This window comes from Cariama cristata, unplaced genomic scaffold (genome assembly GCF_000690535.1).
Source record: "Cariama cristata isolate BGI_N322 unplaced genomic scaffold, ASM69053v1 scaffold21975, whole genome shotgun sequence".
Classification (NCBI taxonomy): domain Eukaryota; kingdom Metazoa; phylum Chordata; class Aves; order Cariamiformes; family Cariamidae; genus Cariama; species Cariama cristata.
This window is the reverse complement of record NW_009618534.1, coordinates 13,028-31,145: the sequence shown is the minus strand read 5'-3', so window position 1 is coordinate 31,145 and position 18,118 is coordinate 13,028. Positions and strand designations below refer to the sequence as shown.

The window sequence follows — 18,118 nt, the reverse complement described above, 5'->3', positions numbered from 1 at the left end:
TGTTTAGGAGTTTAAGAAGCAAGAGGGCAAAGTTAATTTGAAACAGGAGCTCCAGAGAGAGATCTTGATGGTCACTGCTCAGAGGCTGTCCTGAGTCCATCCTTGTGGCTCCTTCAGCAGTGCTCCTGACCTTCCCAAGCACTGGCTAGGCTGCTGGTCCTGCAACAGAAAGTAGCTGTGAAAAGCATTCTTTCCCCCAAAGCAGTTCACAGAGTTGGTTCACTTGGGCTCAGCTCTGAATTTCCAACTCTTATTTAGTCATCTCTCCCAGCAAAAACATAAAGATGGCTGAGGTAATGATCATGACCTGAGATAATGTTCGTGTTCGTTTACATCTATGACAGAGAACAGCAAGGACCAAGATCCCTGTTTAGTAGATACAATTGCACAGCTTTGTGGACTGCAAAGGATAATTTCAGCATATGTATCATGGTGGTCCAAAGCTGCATGGTGTTTTAAAGTTCTAGATGGAAAAAGTTATTGAATCTCATTCAAACCTGATGTCTGTGATTCACTGCATTACCAGCACATCTAGTATCAGAGGCTGCAAATGAGTTAATTATATTTACAATTTTCTGTTATTATTTTCTGTAGTGGACATCCCTGCTCAGATCCTGCTAGCTAATCCTCTTAAATGAAGACTCAGCTTCAGCCCCACTGGTTTACTCATATGCAGAAATCTATGGGTGACTGAGAAAGCATCTGCTACCTCAGACTGAGTGGGAAAAAAATTTATCCATTAGCATGTCCTACTTGTTTGTGTTCGATTGGTACACTAGTGATGAAGCTAATTAAGCACTTTGCTGCATGGTACAGTGTCTGTCCAGGATGGAATTGCACATTTTAGTAGGAAACATATGGCTCTTGATGTCCTACACTAGTTTCATATATCCAACCTACTGCAGAACTGCTTTACCTCCTGGCTGCCTCTTTCTGTAGAGTCAGGTTGAATCTTGAGGAATGAGCCTCTTCATTTGTGTTTTAATAAGATCCTCCCATGAAGCAATTTTCCAAAACACCAGTCAAGGTTGTTTACAGCCAGATTCACCTCAGTTGGCATGGGGAGCTACAAACTGCATCCTCTCTGCTAGCCTGGTACCCTGGTGAGGTGGGAAAAGTACGACTTTGGAACTGTGATTTTGGGTACTTCTAGTTTTGTCCTCCTCAAATGTTTTCTCTTGGCAGGGCAGCTATAATATCACCATCAGCCTATACAATGAACAGGATGTGCTAGATCAGAGAAGTTTAAGTAGCCCCTCTTCTGGGGTGGCCTTAAGTTTCCTCCATTCTAATGTGGGGACAGCAATATTTACTGGCTTGCTGCCCTTCCATGTCCCATCCATAGATGGATGATTTACTCTCTGGGTGAATAAGGATTTTCAAATAGGTGACAACAGGAAAAAGGTGGGCTGTAATTACCTCCAAGAGAAGGCTCCAAGAGAAGCTTATAAGTGTAAGGAGAGTTTCTATCATATGTTAGACATTATGGCCATTTGTGAGAATGTTCTGGGTGGAATTTGGTACATCCATTTGGAATCAGTGTTTCTGTCAAGTACCATATGCTAGTAGCTTAGAGATCTTATCAAAGCTAGAATTGTTGTTGGGTCATCTACTTCATCTACCCTTAAAATACCAGTTTACTGAAATGTAAATGGGTTTGGACATGAGTCTGATCATATGAAATAAAATTTCAGCTACACATTGACCTATATACAAGTTTTGTAAATATCCTGGTGGCAGATATCTTGTTACTTTCTTGCAGTATTCTCTGATGGATTTGTTATCCAAAATGGTCGTCGGCCAGCCTCATTTTGTCAGGTGCATCAAGCCAAACAATGACCGGCAGGCAAACAAGTTTGATAAAGAAAAAGTGTTGGTTCAGCTACGTTATACAGGAATTCTGGAGACAGCAAGAATTCGAAGACAGGGTTATTCACACCGTATACTGTTCGCTAACTTCATAAAACGGTAACACTGATGTGAAGAAGCCTTTTTCTTTCCTGTCATTGCTGTCCAGTGTTTACTAAGCATCAGCAGTGTCTTTGGCATGGTCTTGAAAGGTAAAATACAAAGACATTTCCTGTGACAAAAAAGAGTACAGTCTGGATAACAGAGAGTAGTTCAGGCACAAGATTAGTGACCTGTTTCGGATTGGTAGAAGAAGATGATGTATCTCAGGATGATTGTTTCAGGCTCCCTGTGTATTTGGGTAAAAATTGTCTTGCTTATAATCTGCAAGTTTTCTTCAAAGACTTGAGGATTAGAAATATAATGCTTCAAATTAAAGCTGAGAATTTGGAGCAATAGCATCCAAAGAGCACCACATTTTCTCTAGCTCCTGACATTCAGCACTGTGCAGCATCTGCTTGTGCAGGGTGGATGATAATTTGGTATTGGTAATCTAGGGCTGAGAAGTTCATCAAGTGCATAGTTTTGTTTTAAATACAATTTCTAAGTATTAGTCACTTGTTAAGAAGAAGAGTAATGAACTCACTATGATTTTATAATTCCTTTAACCATCTCTTCTTCCTCTGCCTCAAAAAATTAATCCTGAGCACTTAATCTGAACTTCTCTCTTACAAATAAAGGCCCTGAGTATTTGCCTCAACCAGAACTGAGATTTGTGGAATCAAGATCAAAACTGTACAGAAGCAAGCAACACCCATTCAGAGAGAAGCACTTAAAAGTAATAGTGCACTAGAAACAGAAAGCTAGCAGCAGAGTGCTGCAGGAGCATGAGGAGAGAGAGGAGGACAAAGTGATGGTTTTATAGCACTGTTTCTGGAAAGAGTAATCCTGGGACTGTTACTGTTTTGGAAGAGTGCAGCATGGGAAAAGGTAGTTATCACTGCAGCAAGATATCCTGCAGCTTTTGGTCACTGCTTTTTATAAAAAATTTTACTGTTCAGATAAAAGAGAAGAAAGCAGTGAACATAACGGGGTAACTCTCCAGAGAGTGTGCCCCTGATTGCAGTGAGGCTGTGCAGATCTCCAGTACTGAGGATATGGCCCTCAAACAAAAAGAGATTTTTATTAAGTATCTATCTCCTCATCCTTTTTTTTTTTTAATAGTTGAGAGTTACAGGTGGACCTGAGGTAATGGCAAAATTGTTTTGTTAGAATAAGATAAGCCAATTCATTGTGTAGTAAAATGAAAAAAAAAAAAAAAGGAACTGTAGGAATTGGTGACAATGCAGGAATCAACATTTTCTCTTTTTTTGTTATTCCAAGAGGAAATTTTTACTGTTATTTAAAGCTGGTACAACCCAAGCTTTGTGTATAAAGGCTGAATAACAAGAAAAAAGCAGAATGTACTGCCAGGAAGTGCAACTAATTTATGTAATTTTCCTGAATCAGAAAACCCAAGATAGGTATGGTCCATTTTGTTATGGAGCATTTTGGAAAGTCCTGGAACACACAAGAACTTTCCTACCCAGCAGCTGAGCTGCTGCGTTACCACTAATTTTTATGCATGAGCATCCTGACTTCCTTTCCTAGTCAGAATTAATTCTGAGTAATGAGTTTTCCAGATTAAATGCTTATATATGATATGTTGTAACAGCATGTATATGTTCCAAAGGGATCTGCAAAGCTAAATCCAAGGAGGTAACAAGAGCTGGGATGCATCTCACATCATGTTATCTATCTCAAAGGTAGATGGTCTAGCACATAAGATATGAAATTTTCATGACATTTCTAGGTATGAAATAAGGTAATTTAGGCAGAAAAGCTTTAAAAATATTTTTATTTTGCCACTGAAATCACTTTCACAAAATGCAGAGAGCCAGAGCAGCAAAGAACTGGTGCACAACTCTACTTGAGTTGCACACTTTTTAAAAACCTTCTGGTGTTGATATAGAATTAAACAACGCTCTAGCATGTGCAATATGTCACTCACACTTTTGATTGAGTTTCTCAGTACTGCATATAATTCACAGCAATTTCTTTCGTATGCTGTTTTCTTTTTTTCAGTGCTATGTTTTCTTTCATGCAACTTTTTATTATTTAAATGAATGGTTTAAATGTATTTGCATCTATTGCTCGCTGTTAATGGAATAAAGAATTGTATATTTGTCTTTAGGTATTACCTCATCTGTTACAAAACAAATGATGATCCTCCAGTCAGCCCAGAAACCTGTGCTGCCATCTTGGAAAAAGCCCACCTTGACAACTGGGTTCTCGGAAAAACTAAAGTAATTTTTTTAATATACTGTATCTACATTATTGCAGTATGTCATTGTTAACTTATTAAGCAATTTGTTTTCTCAGCCATGTAGTTGGGGTAGCTCTTGGTCTCTATTGCTTTAAAAAAACCACTTTATACCAGCTGCTGTTCCCTCATATCTGGCTGAAATCCTGACCCTGTAAAGTGTTGAAATTCTGATCAGCTTTAGTGACGCCACAGTGCAAAGCAGTATGTGACAACAACACTGCTTACATTTTCTTTCAAAAAATGTGGTAGTAAGGATCACAGTGAGCTTAGTCCAAGCTTTCTTAAGGAAAAGAAGTTATACTTCTTCCCTGGAGCAATGAGACTCACAAAGGGAGAGGAGAAGGTTTTGGCTTTCTAGCCTGAGACCTCTGTGGCAAACTTCGTTGAGCACTGGGGGAAGAGCTAGCAAGTTGATTGCATATATGTGAAGTGGGGGAGGATTTCATTATAAAAGAAACACATGTGTGCTCCCATACTCTTGCTTTTGGTTCTAGCTCACTAGCCTTCCCAGTGTGCCCAAGAGGGACACCCACCCACCCCCAATTGGCAGATCTCAGGTCTGCCAGAGAAAAGAACCATCAGACAAGTACTGTACCAAGTCTCTCTATTTGCTAATGTAACAGCAGTGCCCAGGAAGGATATGGATAGAGAGAGAGATGAAACCTAATCTATTTGAAATCACATTAGTGTAGAAGAAACAACTGTTCTTCTTCTGAGACATCTTCCTGGATAGGTGGGACAGAAGCCATGAAGTTACCTCCTCTTCATCCTTTACTTCCCTCTGCTTAGTGAGGCTAATGGACAACATGCAGCCCAAGGAAGCACATCTTGAGATGTGAGATCTATAGCTTATGTTTACTTTAATCAGGATTAACCTGTATCTGTACCAATGAGTGATCAAAGATTGAGGGAATTCTGCAAAATAAGCATAATTATTGTCCTAATTGCACAGTTTTTTCTACACATTTTATTTTATCCTATTATACACCAGGAATGTGTTTGTACCCCTTGTGCTGGACTAGTTTTTCAGAGGTTGAGCTTCATGGTTCATAAAAGCAATTTAGTAAATAAACAATGCCTTAGATTTAAAATTGGAAAGCAGAGAGGTTGAAGTTCCAGATTTGGATCACGTTTATGTAACATACATCAGATTTGTGAGGTTAGCAAAACTGTCAGCCTCATAGTTTTGAAAACGGATTTATAGTTATCAACTGAAGTTTTGCACTGGGACTTTAAAACATCTTCCCATGAAAGCGTGAATAAGCAAGGACTGACAAAAGATATTGAAGGAGAGAGTAAGGTAAACTAATACGCCAAACAATGAAAACGCTATCTTTAACAAGAATGATCCTTTAGGTACTACAGCTAAAGAGTCTGTTCATCATTGGAAAACAACTTGTAACTCTTGTTGATGTAAAATGGATTGAGTGAATACAGGGCCTGGGAGGGTAACTAGAACTTTTGCTTGTCTGACTACTCTTTTTAAGGTATTCCTCAAATACTATCACGTGGAGCAGCTAAATTTAATGCGGAAGGAGACAGTGGACATGATTATTTTGATTCAAGCTTGTGTCAGAGGGTGGCTGGGTTCAAGGAGATACAAAAAGATAAAGGAACAAAGGGAACGAAGTGCTATTAAAATACAGTCAGGTAATAGCTTTGAAACATTTAACATTTTGCTTAAAGCTAGTGCGTGTATAGTTGATAGATGGATGTGCATGCTGGATGTGGATTTTGCTGTTTTCCTGCTGTTACATTTGACAAAATATCTTATACTTGGTGATATCTGTTATTACAAAGAAAAATTTATTTTAACCAGGTTATGACAACCTCTTTACTGAAGTTACGTTTATCAATGTTACATTTAAAAAGCAATTTTAACAATGGAAGGACATAATTGCACAGATGATACTGTTATTAATAATATTCTGGCATGCTCTAACAAGATTATATAATATAATAATGAAAATAAAATGTATTAACCATCCTAGATAATAAGACCAATTACACTGTTGATGGAGACATCAGCTGAAATTTTTAATACATTTCAAACATCATCTTGTTTTACATTCTGATTCTCTTGTGGTTTGTATTCCTTTAATTCATAATAACTTTACTCACCAGAAAATGTAGGGTTTTTGTAGATTTACTGCTTGTGGTTGTTTGCCCTTTTTTTGAAAGATAAAGCCTGCAAAATATTTATGAATATTTTAATGGAGATCTGTAATTCCTTCCAGACTTTTTTTCTTCTTACAGCCTTTTGTGTACCTAATGGATTATTTAATTTTTGACATCTCTTTTCAGCTTACAGGGGTTTTGTCGCTCGTAAAGAATACACAAATGCAAAACGTAATAAAAAATTGGAAAAATATATTACTAGACTTCAAGCAAGTAAGAATTGTTTGCTTTCATGGCTTTTAATGTGCTATCAATACACAATATGTTGATCTAGATTCTTTGCTGTTAGCTAGCTACACTGAATGACTATGCTCATTTACACATTCTGAGGTATAATTTATCATTATGTATCTATATACAGGGGTTGAAACAGATCAATGTATTCTATTACCTGTATCTCGAAGTGGCTTAGAGGTACTTTCCACAGCTGTGAAGTGGGCTGCGGAAATGCCATACCAAGCTTTTTCACTCCTAGTCTGATATGTCTAAGTATTACAGCTGCCTCATATGACAGTGCCTCATATAATGTGTGTGTGCATGCTGTTCTATTAGGAATAGGTTTTGTTACATATCAGTAATAGTTATGTTTGAGAAGACTACAACCTGTAATTTCACTTATGTCTGTGATTCCTTTTTTGCCATCACTCAATCTAACCTAGCAAAATATTCCTTCTCTTCTGCAGCAATAATCACCTTGGGCCCAGATGTATGCTATGTGACATCCCTTCTTCCTCCCTATATTTCTGTCTCTCCTTCTCTGCAAAGATGTCCCCAAGCCAGATATAGTCTAGGCAGCTCTGAAATCAACAGCAGTACAACTAGAGAGGCACAGGTCTGAAAACAGCTGGCACAAATCTGCACAGTACTTTCAGTAATTGCAAAGGTAGCAACCCCAAATATAAGCTAGTGCTGTCGGTACCCAGGCTATCTAAACTACCTCAGATATGCCTTCATGAGTATATATGAACACCAGTGCTGGTTTTAATCATTGTCAGATGCATCTCTTAATTGCACTGAGCCAACATTAGTGTGTACTGAAGAGCACTTCACTGCAGTTGGTGAAACTCCATCAGTGTAGAAAACAAGCTAAAACGACAATAAAATCCTGTGATGTGCCAAAAATAATTACACATCTGAAAGTTGTCAATTATATTAGGATATTTACCAAATGCATAAGTATGAATTTACCACTTTGCTCTGTTTATTGATCTCCCCAATGTTTCTTCTTGTCCACCTTCTTTTTCCTGTGTGCAGTTTCATTTCAACTTTTTTTCTGTGCATGAGAAGCCAGAACAAAATGGAAATCCATTTTTACTTAGTGCTGTGGTTTTGTCTCCCCTTTTATTTCTAAAGCAATACAAAACTCCTCTTCCAGTTTGAAAACAAAGCTTAGATGGCTACTATCTCATAACAAAATTCTCAGGAAACTTCAAAGGTGAACCAGAATAAGTCTCAAAAGACCAGACTTAGCTTATATTAGCATTGACTTACATTACATTAGCATTGACAATGTAACTTGATTTATTTAAAAAGAACTCCTGTTGAGTTGCTTTTTTATGAAAATAGAATGACGATTGGCTCAGAAGTCCAAGAAACTCTAGAAGTATTCCAACTGCTTTACAATTTGCACTTGTCTAACACCCTGTCAGACTGCAGTATGAAAACCAATTGTGCCACTTCCAAAAAGTTTTTGGGTTCCCTTACCCTATATCTAATTATCAAGATCTAATTTATGTCCCTTTTATACAGTGCTTCTTACACTGAACCACTGCATCTAGTGGAGCCCAAGTTGGTCTATATTATGAGCGCCAAGCTATATGATATGTTAGAATAGACTGCTTATGCTCTTTTCTCATTCTTAAAGTGAGCTTGACATTTCCCTGTGATGCAAAACACTCTCAGCAGAGTTGGAGTAGGAGCTTCCATATTTACCATCTCGTCAGGGTATTTAAATCACCTGAATCCTCTGTCCTCATAGTCTCGGTACTGCCTTTGGAATTAGAGTTCAACAGAAATATTTTGACAAAACACTGTTCTTTTTATTTTGCCAGTGATTAGCGGATTTGTGCTGAATCCCTGAAATTGCAGACTTGTCCAAATGACAGCACTGTGGAGACTGTGCCACCCTATTAGGAAATTATTTGCAAGTTTATGAATTTTTGAAGCAACATTCTGAATGGAATTCAGTTTCTGATAAAGACACTACAGTGTAGATGTCTAAAAGTGACCTAGGTGTCTAAACTCCTCTTATAGTCAGCACAGTCTAGAGTTTGATTCATCTTACTCAAAACCACCAAATGCTCAGCTCATTTGCCCCCATATTGGTATCTAGTGTTATTTGAGATGCCCTAGGTTATCTTGCCTGGCCTCCAGCTTTATTTCATGTGGTATACCCAACTTTCTCTCTCCAGAAAGTCCTGTCTGTCTTGTTCTTCCTGCCAGCTCCATGTAGACGCCTTGGCTATCCTGGAGCACTTCAGATGGCACTACATAACTATGTGCTGGCAACTGCATCAAGCTCCTAGTGATTCATCAGCGCCTACATGTCTCAGGGAAGACCCATGTTTGAGTCTTTATTCATCCTGGTTCAGACCAGAAACTTGAATTTGTGCCCCCCACAAAGCACAAGCAGCGAGTACCCTTGCACCTGGTTACTGTGGAGCTTAGCACATCTTTCATGCTGAGCTTTTTCATTTTGAATAATGAGTCTTTGCAAAAGGAGCATGAGCTAAGTCTTCTGTAACTGCTAAGCTATAAAATTTTCAGTTTTTCTCTGATCTAGTGAATATTCAGCTAATTCCAAGCCTGTGCCAGAAGACAGCCTAGTAATCTCCATAGCCTGATAATCAGGGAAGTGAAAGACTGAGTCAAATCAGTGGCCCAAATCAGGCAAAGCAGGTACATGAAGCTGAAAGCACTGTCTTCTAGAGGCACTTCCATAGCACTATGCTTCTGCTTCATTCTGCATCTTCCTGTATTTTCTTTAGTCCAATAAAATACAAAGAAAGAGGTATCCTCACATAGAATGGGTACAGCTTTCTGAAATCTCAGAATAAGTTTTGTGGGACAGAATAATTTCAGATGAAATGTAATCATAATAACCACCCTGGTCCATATTTCCTTATTGTTTTTTGTTTAATGCTGTTATCATTTGACTCTCTGAAATGTGCGGGACATCCATTGCTTGTTGCCTATGGTTGTTTTGTGTTACAATTTGTATCAGTTGCCAGAGGATACTTACTCAGGAAGAAGAGAAAAGAACTAACTGAGACAAGAAACAAAGCAGCAATAACAATTCAGTCTCACTACAAGGGATATAAGGAGAGGAAGATCTTCAAAAGGAAGAGGTAGAGTTATTTTCTCTCTCTTATGTCACTCAAATATATCCCTTTTCAGTAACTACACTGCTGAAGAACAGCAATGTAAGCTAAAAGTGAAGCACATTAGGATTTTTCTAGCTATGTGTGCAGAAGTAATGTACATTTATGTGGAGGTTAATTTGCTCATATTTTTAAGCCCTTGGAATAAAGGCATATTTAGGGGAAAAATCAACAATATTGTGCTTATCTGTAATGTTAATGTAATCTGTAAATGAGTCTCTTCTTGGAACTAGTCATAAAAAATGGTCAGACAAGAGCGAGAAATAGGCATCTGCAAGAAACTGTTCTCATCTTAAATCCCTGTTTGAGATAAGCAGCGGGAACCCAGATGTCTTGCTCAGATCAAACAGGTAGAAGTTAGGTGAGGTGAATCCCATTGTAAATATCTTTGCAATGTCATTGTAGTCCCAATCTCTGAAATGGAGCTAGTAGCACTTAGCTCATCACCATCATTTTTTCAGTGATAGCATTTAAGTAGGTGGAGACTAGTCCAGAGAGGTGGAAAACAGCTGTGAAGGAGTCCAGGATCTTTCAGAGGGAAGGAACAGGATAGCAGGTTTCATTTGGCACTGAAGTTTTATTGATAGTAACAAAGACAGTTTAGGGAATAGGTCTTTTAAATTTGACCTGGACCTATGCCCAGGATTGTTCTTTTTGCATTCCTAGTGTGACTTCAGGCAGTTTTCTTTCATGAATACATTTAGAATTGTGTGTGTTTATACATATTTGAGGTGCTAAAAAGTTTCTGCCTTATGTTTTTGTTAATATTTAAATTAATTCTTTACTGTTTTATGAGCCCTCATGCAGCCTAGATTGTTTCCCTAGCAATTTTCCATGAAGAATTTAACAGGGATGTTCCTTTTCACTTTAAGAAATAATGATCATCAGAAAGATAGAGATTGGTTTACTATCTTTAATTCCAGCTATATGCACTAAATCTTTCCCATGTTGCAACGTAACAAATTGCCATTTAGTACACAAACACCACCAAAAGTAGTTGTAAATCCTTCATCTCCTTCAGCTATAATTTTTGCCCAAAACTCTATTCCATTCAGGGAATCATTTAGAAAGAAACAAACTGAAAATGCAGCATCCATTAGCAAAAATGAAAAGGATGAAGAACTCCAAGATAATGAGGAAAGTCCAGCTGGAGTGAAGAGTCCCCTTCCTAAAACAGAAGAAGCAGCTGTCATTGTTCAGAGCCATTACAGAGGCTACAGAGTCCGCAAAAAAATAAAGGACCAGTGCAAAAAAATAGCAGAGGAAGAATTATCTGCTGTGGAATTCCTTGAAGCACAACTGCAGCCAGCTCAAAACAATACACTGGAAGAAGCAGCATACAAGGAGACTCAAGACAAAGCTGATGCTGTTACTGACAGCGAGTGCTCTGGGTACAGTGACACAGGCAATGTACAGGAGCAACAGAAAACATCTACTGAAGGAAAGGGAGCTTCTGTGAAGCAGAACCCTGCAGTAGAACATGTTGGCGAAGGTGAAGAACAGGCCTCTTTGGAAGAGCTGTCCAGCAAATCTTCTGTCAAAATCACGGCTGAACCTGGTCCCCAAGAAAAGCAAGATAATCAAGACACACTCAGTGCAGATGGGCAAAATCAAGAACCTGCTGTGGTCCAGCCCAGGACTGACAGGGATGTGGAAAGAAACCACCTGAAACATGAAGCAGTGATGCCTACAGGTTGTAAAGGAATTGTAAGAAAAGAGTCACTAAGAGGCTCACGGAAGCAAGTTGAGGCAGAAAAACAAGGTTCAGAAGACAAAGAGAAGGCAGCAGTGGTTATTCAGAGCAGTTACCGGGGTTACAGAAGGAGGGGACAACTCAGAAAAGAAGGGAAACTACCTTGCAAAAGTCAAGAGAAAACTATAAAGGAGCCAACAGAAGCAGTACACATTCAAAATAATGATCCCGAAACAACAAAAGATAGGGAAAGCACCGGTACGGAGCCTGAAGACTCTAAGACACTGAAGGGAGACTCAGGGAAAGTTTTGCTTGTGATTTGGCAGCCTTTTCGCGGCAGGTAAGAAGCTTGTAAGCTACGTATGTTGAGCATAATACTCTGAGCAATAACAGAATGGTAAAGTTATTTTACTGGCTTCAGTGGCACCAAGGTTTTACTCTCTAAACTAAGACTAAAATTTTGTAATGAGTGTTCTATGAACATGCATGTTTTGGGCTGCAAGAGAAAACACCCTTTTCAGAAAGGAGGGAAAGACAAAGAGCACTGGCAAAAAATTATGTTAGTTTTAACCTGGTTTAGGTTAAATGCAGAAGCTTTGCCTTGTTTGTTAAAATGTGTGTTTACCAGGCAAGGCCCTTAATTCAGTAAATTTGTGAAATGTCTCTGTAAATGAAACTGAAAGTTGCTGTGTCGATGTCAGGGACTCGCACATGTGCAGAGATGTACGCCTACAGCTGTAGAAGCTATTTTGCATCAGCAAGGCACCATCTGCTCACATGTGTGAACCAATATGAAGTAACTGCAGGACTGGGCTGCAGTGTGGAGTTTCCTAGGTGTCTTTTTTCCCTTCTTCTTCTTTTTTCCATTCTTCCTTTAGGAGAATGTGGAGGTAAATGTGGCAGGGATCTACACAGCAGCAGGCGGAGCAATACCTTTTAAATTCATTCTCTAGTCCACTATTTTACCTTTGATTACCTGGGAACATGTATACTTATTTATATAATAATGTAAAATCCTGTGTTATATTTTTCAGATATCAAAATTATCTGAAGACTACTTAGCATTGCAGCAAAAATTGAATGAAATGATATTGTCACATCAGCTGAGACCCGTGATGCTGTCCAAAGATAAGCAAACTAATGGCCGACTTTCTTCTCATGTTTGTCAGTCAGGTAATGTTGAACCTTACTGTTAGCAGAATTTTCATTTGTAAACAGGACTGTGAAGAAGTGACTCCTAGTCATGTTTTTAAAGGCCAGGGAACTAGTAGCTGAGTTCGCTCTGGCTTCTCATATAACTCAGGCTGTACATTTTTGTACTAAGCCACATGTCAGTCCATGTCTGGAACATAGTCTCTGGAGAAATATCCAAGCCTGGTTGAGATTTACATATTTAGCATTTTTCTTGGTATTTTGTTTTAGTGCTGCTTAAGATTGGTGAATGAATCATTGTGAGACCTAGACATAGCATCTCTAGGAATACTTTTATTTGGTAAAAATTCCACATTGGCTCTTTTTTACTCATATGTTGCTCACCTTTGTGTGCTATTGGTAAGATATGGGTCTATGTTTTAAAAAGAAAATATTTTTTAGGTATTATGTCAAACAATTTACCAAAGTTTGTCACATATATGCTCAGTAAAGTTTTAGCTTTCCAGAAGTGCAACTGAGGCTATCAAAACTTGTGACTCCTAGCCATGTTGGTGGGTATATCCTTAAAATTACAATTAAAGTTATATTAATAATTGGCGTCCATTTAACTCACTTAAGAGGACATTACCTCTGAAAATACACTCCAAAGTTATTTATATTCCAGTTAACATGGGCAGTGGGGGTTCCCAAAATGCAAGGACTCTTGGAGCAGGTTAGGTGGCAGTGTGGAGGAGTACTGGGAGAATAAAGGTGGAAGGCATGGGATTCAGAGCATGCAGTTCATTAAGACCTGTGCCCGACAGAGAGGTCCACAAAGACCTGAGTGAGCTGCTCAAGCCTCTTCAGTTGGAGTAGATGTAACAGGGATTTCCTCAACGTGTGTCCTGGGCTGAAGATGTGGAGGAAGATGAGGGCAAATGTGGCAGATGACTGGGTGGGCCTGTGTTTCTGCACTGGGACTTGTGCTAGCCCATGCCACTGCACTGTCTCTGGGGAAGATCTCCGCTCGCCTCTGCACAGGAGATGCAGGACTGTCCCTCGCTGCCCAGAGCTAATGGTACTCTTTTCACTATAACACTGTGGATTTGCTTGTCATGTATCCTGAAACTTCTTTCTGTTCCCATGACTACATTGAAAAGATCCTAAAAGTACTGCACCCTTGCTTTGCAGTCCTCTCAAATGGGCAAGCTGCTAAAATGAGGGTTAGTGTTTACAAAAGCTAACCTCTATGTGTAAACTGCCTCCTGGTAGATAATCTATGTAGTTCAGCCTGTTTCCAAGACCAAAGTCTGCAAGAGAAAACAAATGTGAAATGGAAAACTAAGTGCCATGATCTTTCATTGAAAACAGAGCAATGTTTGTGGTCATCATTAATGGATTTTTACTGAGTTCCGTATTAAATATTGCTGATTTTTTACAAGATAAACCTGAGGAAATAAAAATGCGTGCTTTGGAAAATAACTCTTGGTTCTTACACATTTTCCTACAAAAGCTAGAAAAGAGAGGTAGATAGAGGGAAAGGGAATACACAGATCCCTGTTTTATCAGTTAAAGATTGCATTACTTACACAAGTGAACCAGGTGAAAATGTATCGGTATGTTCATGCCATGTGCAAAATGGAGCAAAGTCTAGCCTTCACATTGCTATAAATTTAAGTAGCTCTACAGGAGGCAAAAGGATGCCAGGGTTTGTCACCTGTGCATGCAACCCCGCTTAAAGTGGTGACCAGTCAGCCACTTCCCTTTATCTCTGAAAATGTCCCGCTGCTTTAAACCTCTGTGTTGTTATAATACAGTGTTTTTCCAATGGTAAAGTGTGTGAAAGTGTTGCGTTGTATCCTTTTGAACACTGACATGAAGAATGTCATATATTTCTTTGAACCAACTCAAAATGCTTTTTAAGACAACACTGAAACAGTTGAGTTGCACAGGAGACCAGGTCTTTGTCCTCATTTTAATAAATAAAAGAAAATAAGATTTTTTTACAAGCTAATGTTGTGTGGTCTTAACAAAAGAAGGATTTTCTCCTGACCAATGTCTGTATGTGTGAAATGACAGCACTTAGCTCTTTTGTGCATCAGGCAAAATCTCTAAGAAAATTCTGATGAATTACAAGCCCCCTCCTTTTTTTCTCTTTATCTTATGGGTGCAAAAATCGAATGTTTGCTATTTTGACTAATTGCCTTTTACAAAAAATTTCAGCAATAGCAATCATAACTTTAAAACAGTAGGAAGCATCAAAAAGAGAGTCCTGAATGCTGATATTCATATAGATTAAAACATACTTTGTAGTCAAGGCATGCTCATTTCAAGATGGCTCATGCAGGATTTTAGCAAAATATCTTTTTTTCAAAATAAATATGGTGGACACATCCTTTTGGTTTTGATCAAATTGCTGCAAGTTAGCATGTAGACAAGGTGAGTACAGAGCTCAGAAGGAGTTACTCTTTTCAAAGCTGAATGCATTTAAAATGAAATAGTGGGTGCTATTTGACTAAGAAGCAATGATGGAATTTACTACAGAGAAACGTACCACTAAAGCACAGGGCAGATAAAGTTGTCCTACCCCTTAAACACTGTAGTACATGAATTGGCCCCTTCTGTCTCAAAACCAAACTAGCCCTTCCAGCCTATTTACTGCTGTCCAACTAGTCACTTACTGAATGCTCTGCTCCAGTAAGTCAAACCACCCCAAAACCAGTCCTCTTCCAGTTCTTGACAGAACTCTTGTTCCCAGTCTTTCTGTAGCCAACTTTCCCTTGATACAAGACGCAGTATTATACTTTGAGCTAGGTCTGGCTCCTTGGCCCTTCTTGCCTAGCTGGTCTGAGCTGGGCAGTCATAGTTTGTGTTTGCTGTGTTCTGTTGTTGACCCATGTACCTCATACAACTTGTGTGGCTACTCATGATAGATGTAACGATGGTAACTTTTGCCAGACATCGAACTTTAAAAAAACGCAAAGGAAGGTCAGCTGGGTTCTAGTCAAGTGCTGTGTTCTACCATCCTTCCCCGCCATGATGTGAAGTTTCACTCTGCAACAGTGTGTTTGACAGTGGATCCAGGCTCAGCTGCTCACCTAGGGTATGGAGCCATGGCAGCAGGGACCTGAGCCTTGATTTCTCACATCCCCACGACCGTATATTTAACTTCTGACCACTTCACTGAAAGACCTTTCTTGGTGTGGAATGTGAACTTTCTTCTTCTGCATTTGAACATAATTCACACAACAGGAATGACCAATGCACAGGATATTGAAGTAAGAGAATACACTGCAGTAATTCCCCAGCTTGCCTGTGAGGCAGTTGGAGCCTAAGCATTGCAGAGTTCAATCACAAAGCTGCATTGTCTTAAGTAGATGTTTATCATAGCAAACATGATCTAACTAGACATAGAGAATATTTAAGTAAAAAAAATGCCTGTGTTCAGTTCATTTAGGTTGTACTGTCTACAACACAGGAGTTACCAGCATTCTGGATATCGTACTTTCTCCCTGTATGCAATACAGGAAGAGAACTACATAAAACAAAGACCTGAGGCAATATACTGCAGACTGTCATGCTAAAGTGAAGCAGGTAGATGTGGTGAGTGATCCACTGTCTACTAAACAGGGAGGAGCCTTCCTGTCTTCTTGCCTACTTTATGTGTTACAGTACAATTTATACATGCACCTTTACAAAAGGATATGTTTTTACTGCAGGTTTCCCTCTAGGGCTACCTTTGCTGTCCTACCCTTATGAAGGTGAGGATTGTTGAGCTTTAGCTGTTCTTTAAATCATGTCGTATTTACCTGTTTGCAATTACTTTGGTCATTTACATTTATTTACACTTCTTCCTCGGCTTCACTAGTTTTATAAGTCGTTTTACAGCTATAACACATGAATTGTATTTTATAGCTGTGTGCCAGATAGGAATACTTGTCTGCCTTCATCTGTAGGTAGGTGGCCATTGTTCAGTTTTGAGAACTTCCCGGCTCCTTTGATAAAATATTTTATTACATTGCTACCCACAGAACAGGAGGAGCTGTGGGACAGCTGGATGGCATACTGTGACAAATGTTCAGGTTTTCAAAGCTGTTTATTTTAATAAAAATGCAAATCCTGCAATTTAAAGAACATATGAGCAAAAAGGCTAAATGAATCTTAAATCCACAAGGTTAAGTTGTTCCTAAGTGAATTTATTTGTATTTATAAAAATGCATAAAGCAAGCTGCACAAGGTTCCTGGAACAATATTCTCTGTGGCTCAAATTTCTGAGTAGGTTATATTTGCTTGCTAAATGCTTTCAGCTAAACGTAATGGCTGCATCCCAGGACTGCACCTTTGGACAGCTAAAGAGCCATGGGTTACTGTGGTGTCAGAATAGATGCACAAATGGCCACTGTCAAATTTTTGAGGTCAAAGCCTGAAATGAGGGGAATTTGATCATTATGGAAGCAAATCTTTTCTTTTTTCTCCAGATGAATAATGGTGCCCATCCTTCCAAGTATTAAATGACAGTTCAAGTACAAAATCTCACTAAGAGAATTTTCTATATTTAGAATGAAATTCACACGGTACAGGAAACTCCAGTGCAGCTGAGGACCTTTTCAGCTACACGAAGCAGTGAGACAGCCAGGGTTTTCATCCAGGATTCCTCCTGCTGCAGGCTGCTGCAGCTCTATTTAGGGAGCTTTCATGGGCAGCCTTTGCAAGGAAAAGGGAGCCTGTGTAGCACTGAGTGAGCAGAGCAGTACTCACTGGCCAGTCTTTCTTCTTTGCAAGTGAGTGGCCAGCCAGGGAGCACTGAGGCGTGGGACTGGAGAAAAGCAGGGTAGTCAAGCACTTCTGCTGTCTGGTTGTTCTCAGCTACTGGAGTGGCCCTTTGGACACCATGCAGCCAGGACGTACAAGACCTGTGTTGGGAGCTGGTCAGATCCATGGCAGAGCATAAGATTTGGGAGGTCACAGAATGGGAGTACAGTCATTTTCCTTAAACATCCTCTCTTAAATAGCAATAATCCCAGGTCACCAGACTCTCAGAAATGAGAATATTAGTGTCAGCCAGAGACTGAAACTGCGTCCCTCCATGGGGCTGACAGGACTTAGGCATGAGAGATCAAACACTCTCAACTCCCGCTGTATGCAATCAGAAAGTTCTCGATCTCTTGCAGTTCCTAGTTCTAGGTCTGTTCCAGAATAATCCCTCTGTTTTTTCCAGATTGCTAAGAATTTGCACCCATCAAACATAATTTCCAAATCTGTCTGTGGTAAACATCCCATGAATAAACGATACCTGAAAATTACTAATGGCAATGTTAGAGAGCAGTGCTTTTCTATGTACAAATCCCAAACTTGAGTAATTACATCTTCACACTGTGTACAGTTAGGACAGTAAAAAGGTATGCACATAAATGTTGTAAGCAGTAATACCTGTTAAATTCTCAAATCCTGGAATTCCAGTTACTATGTCTGCATTTTTCTGGTTACATCCAAGCCCCTCTGCAAAACCCATACAATTACTGC

At 39.2% G+C, this 18,118-nt stretch overlaps 1 protein-coding gene across 1 annotated transcript in view; it reads left to right on the top strand.

Annotated features, from left to right (window-relative positions):
• Positions 1-18,118, top strand: part of MYO3A (myosin IIIA) — a 74,427-nt gene that overhangs the window by 45,226 nt on the left and 11,083 nt on the right. The window contains 7 exon segments of the mRNA XM_009700898.1: positions 1,763-1,968; positions 4,082-4,193; positions 5,701-5,863; positions 9,615-9,738; positions 10,827-11,722; positions 11,755-11,804; positions 12,499-12,637. Of these exon segments, the coding sequence (XP_009699200.1) occupies positions 1,763-1,968; positions 4,082-4,193; positions 5,701-5,863; positions 9,615-9,738; positions 10,827-11,722; positions 11,755-11,804; positions 12,499-12,637 (1,690 nt within the window).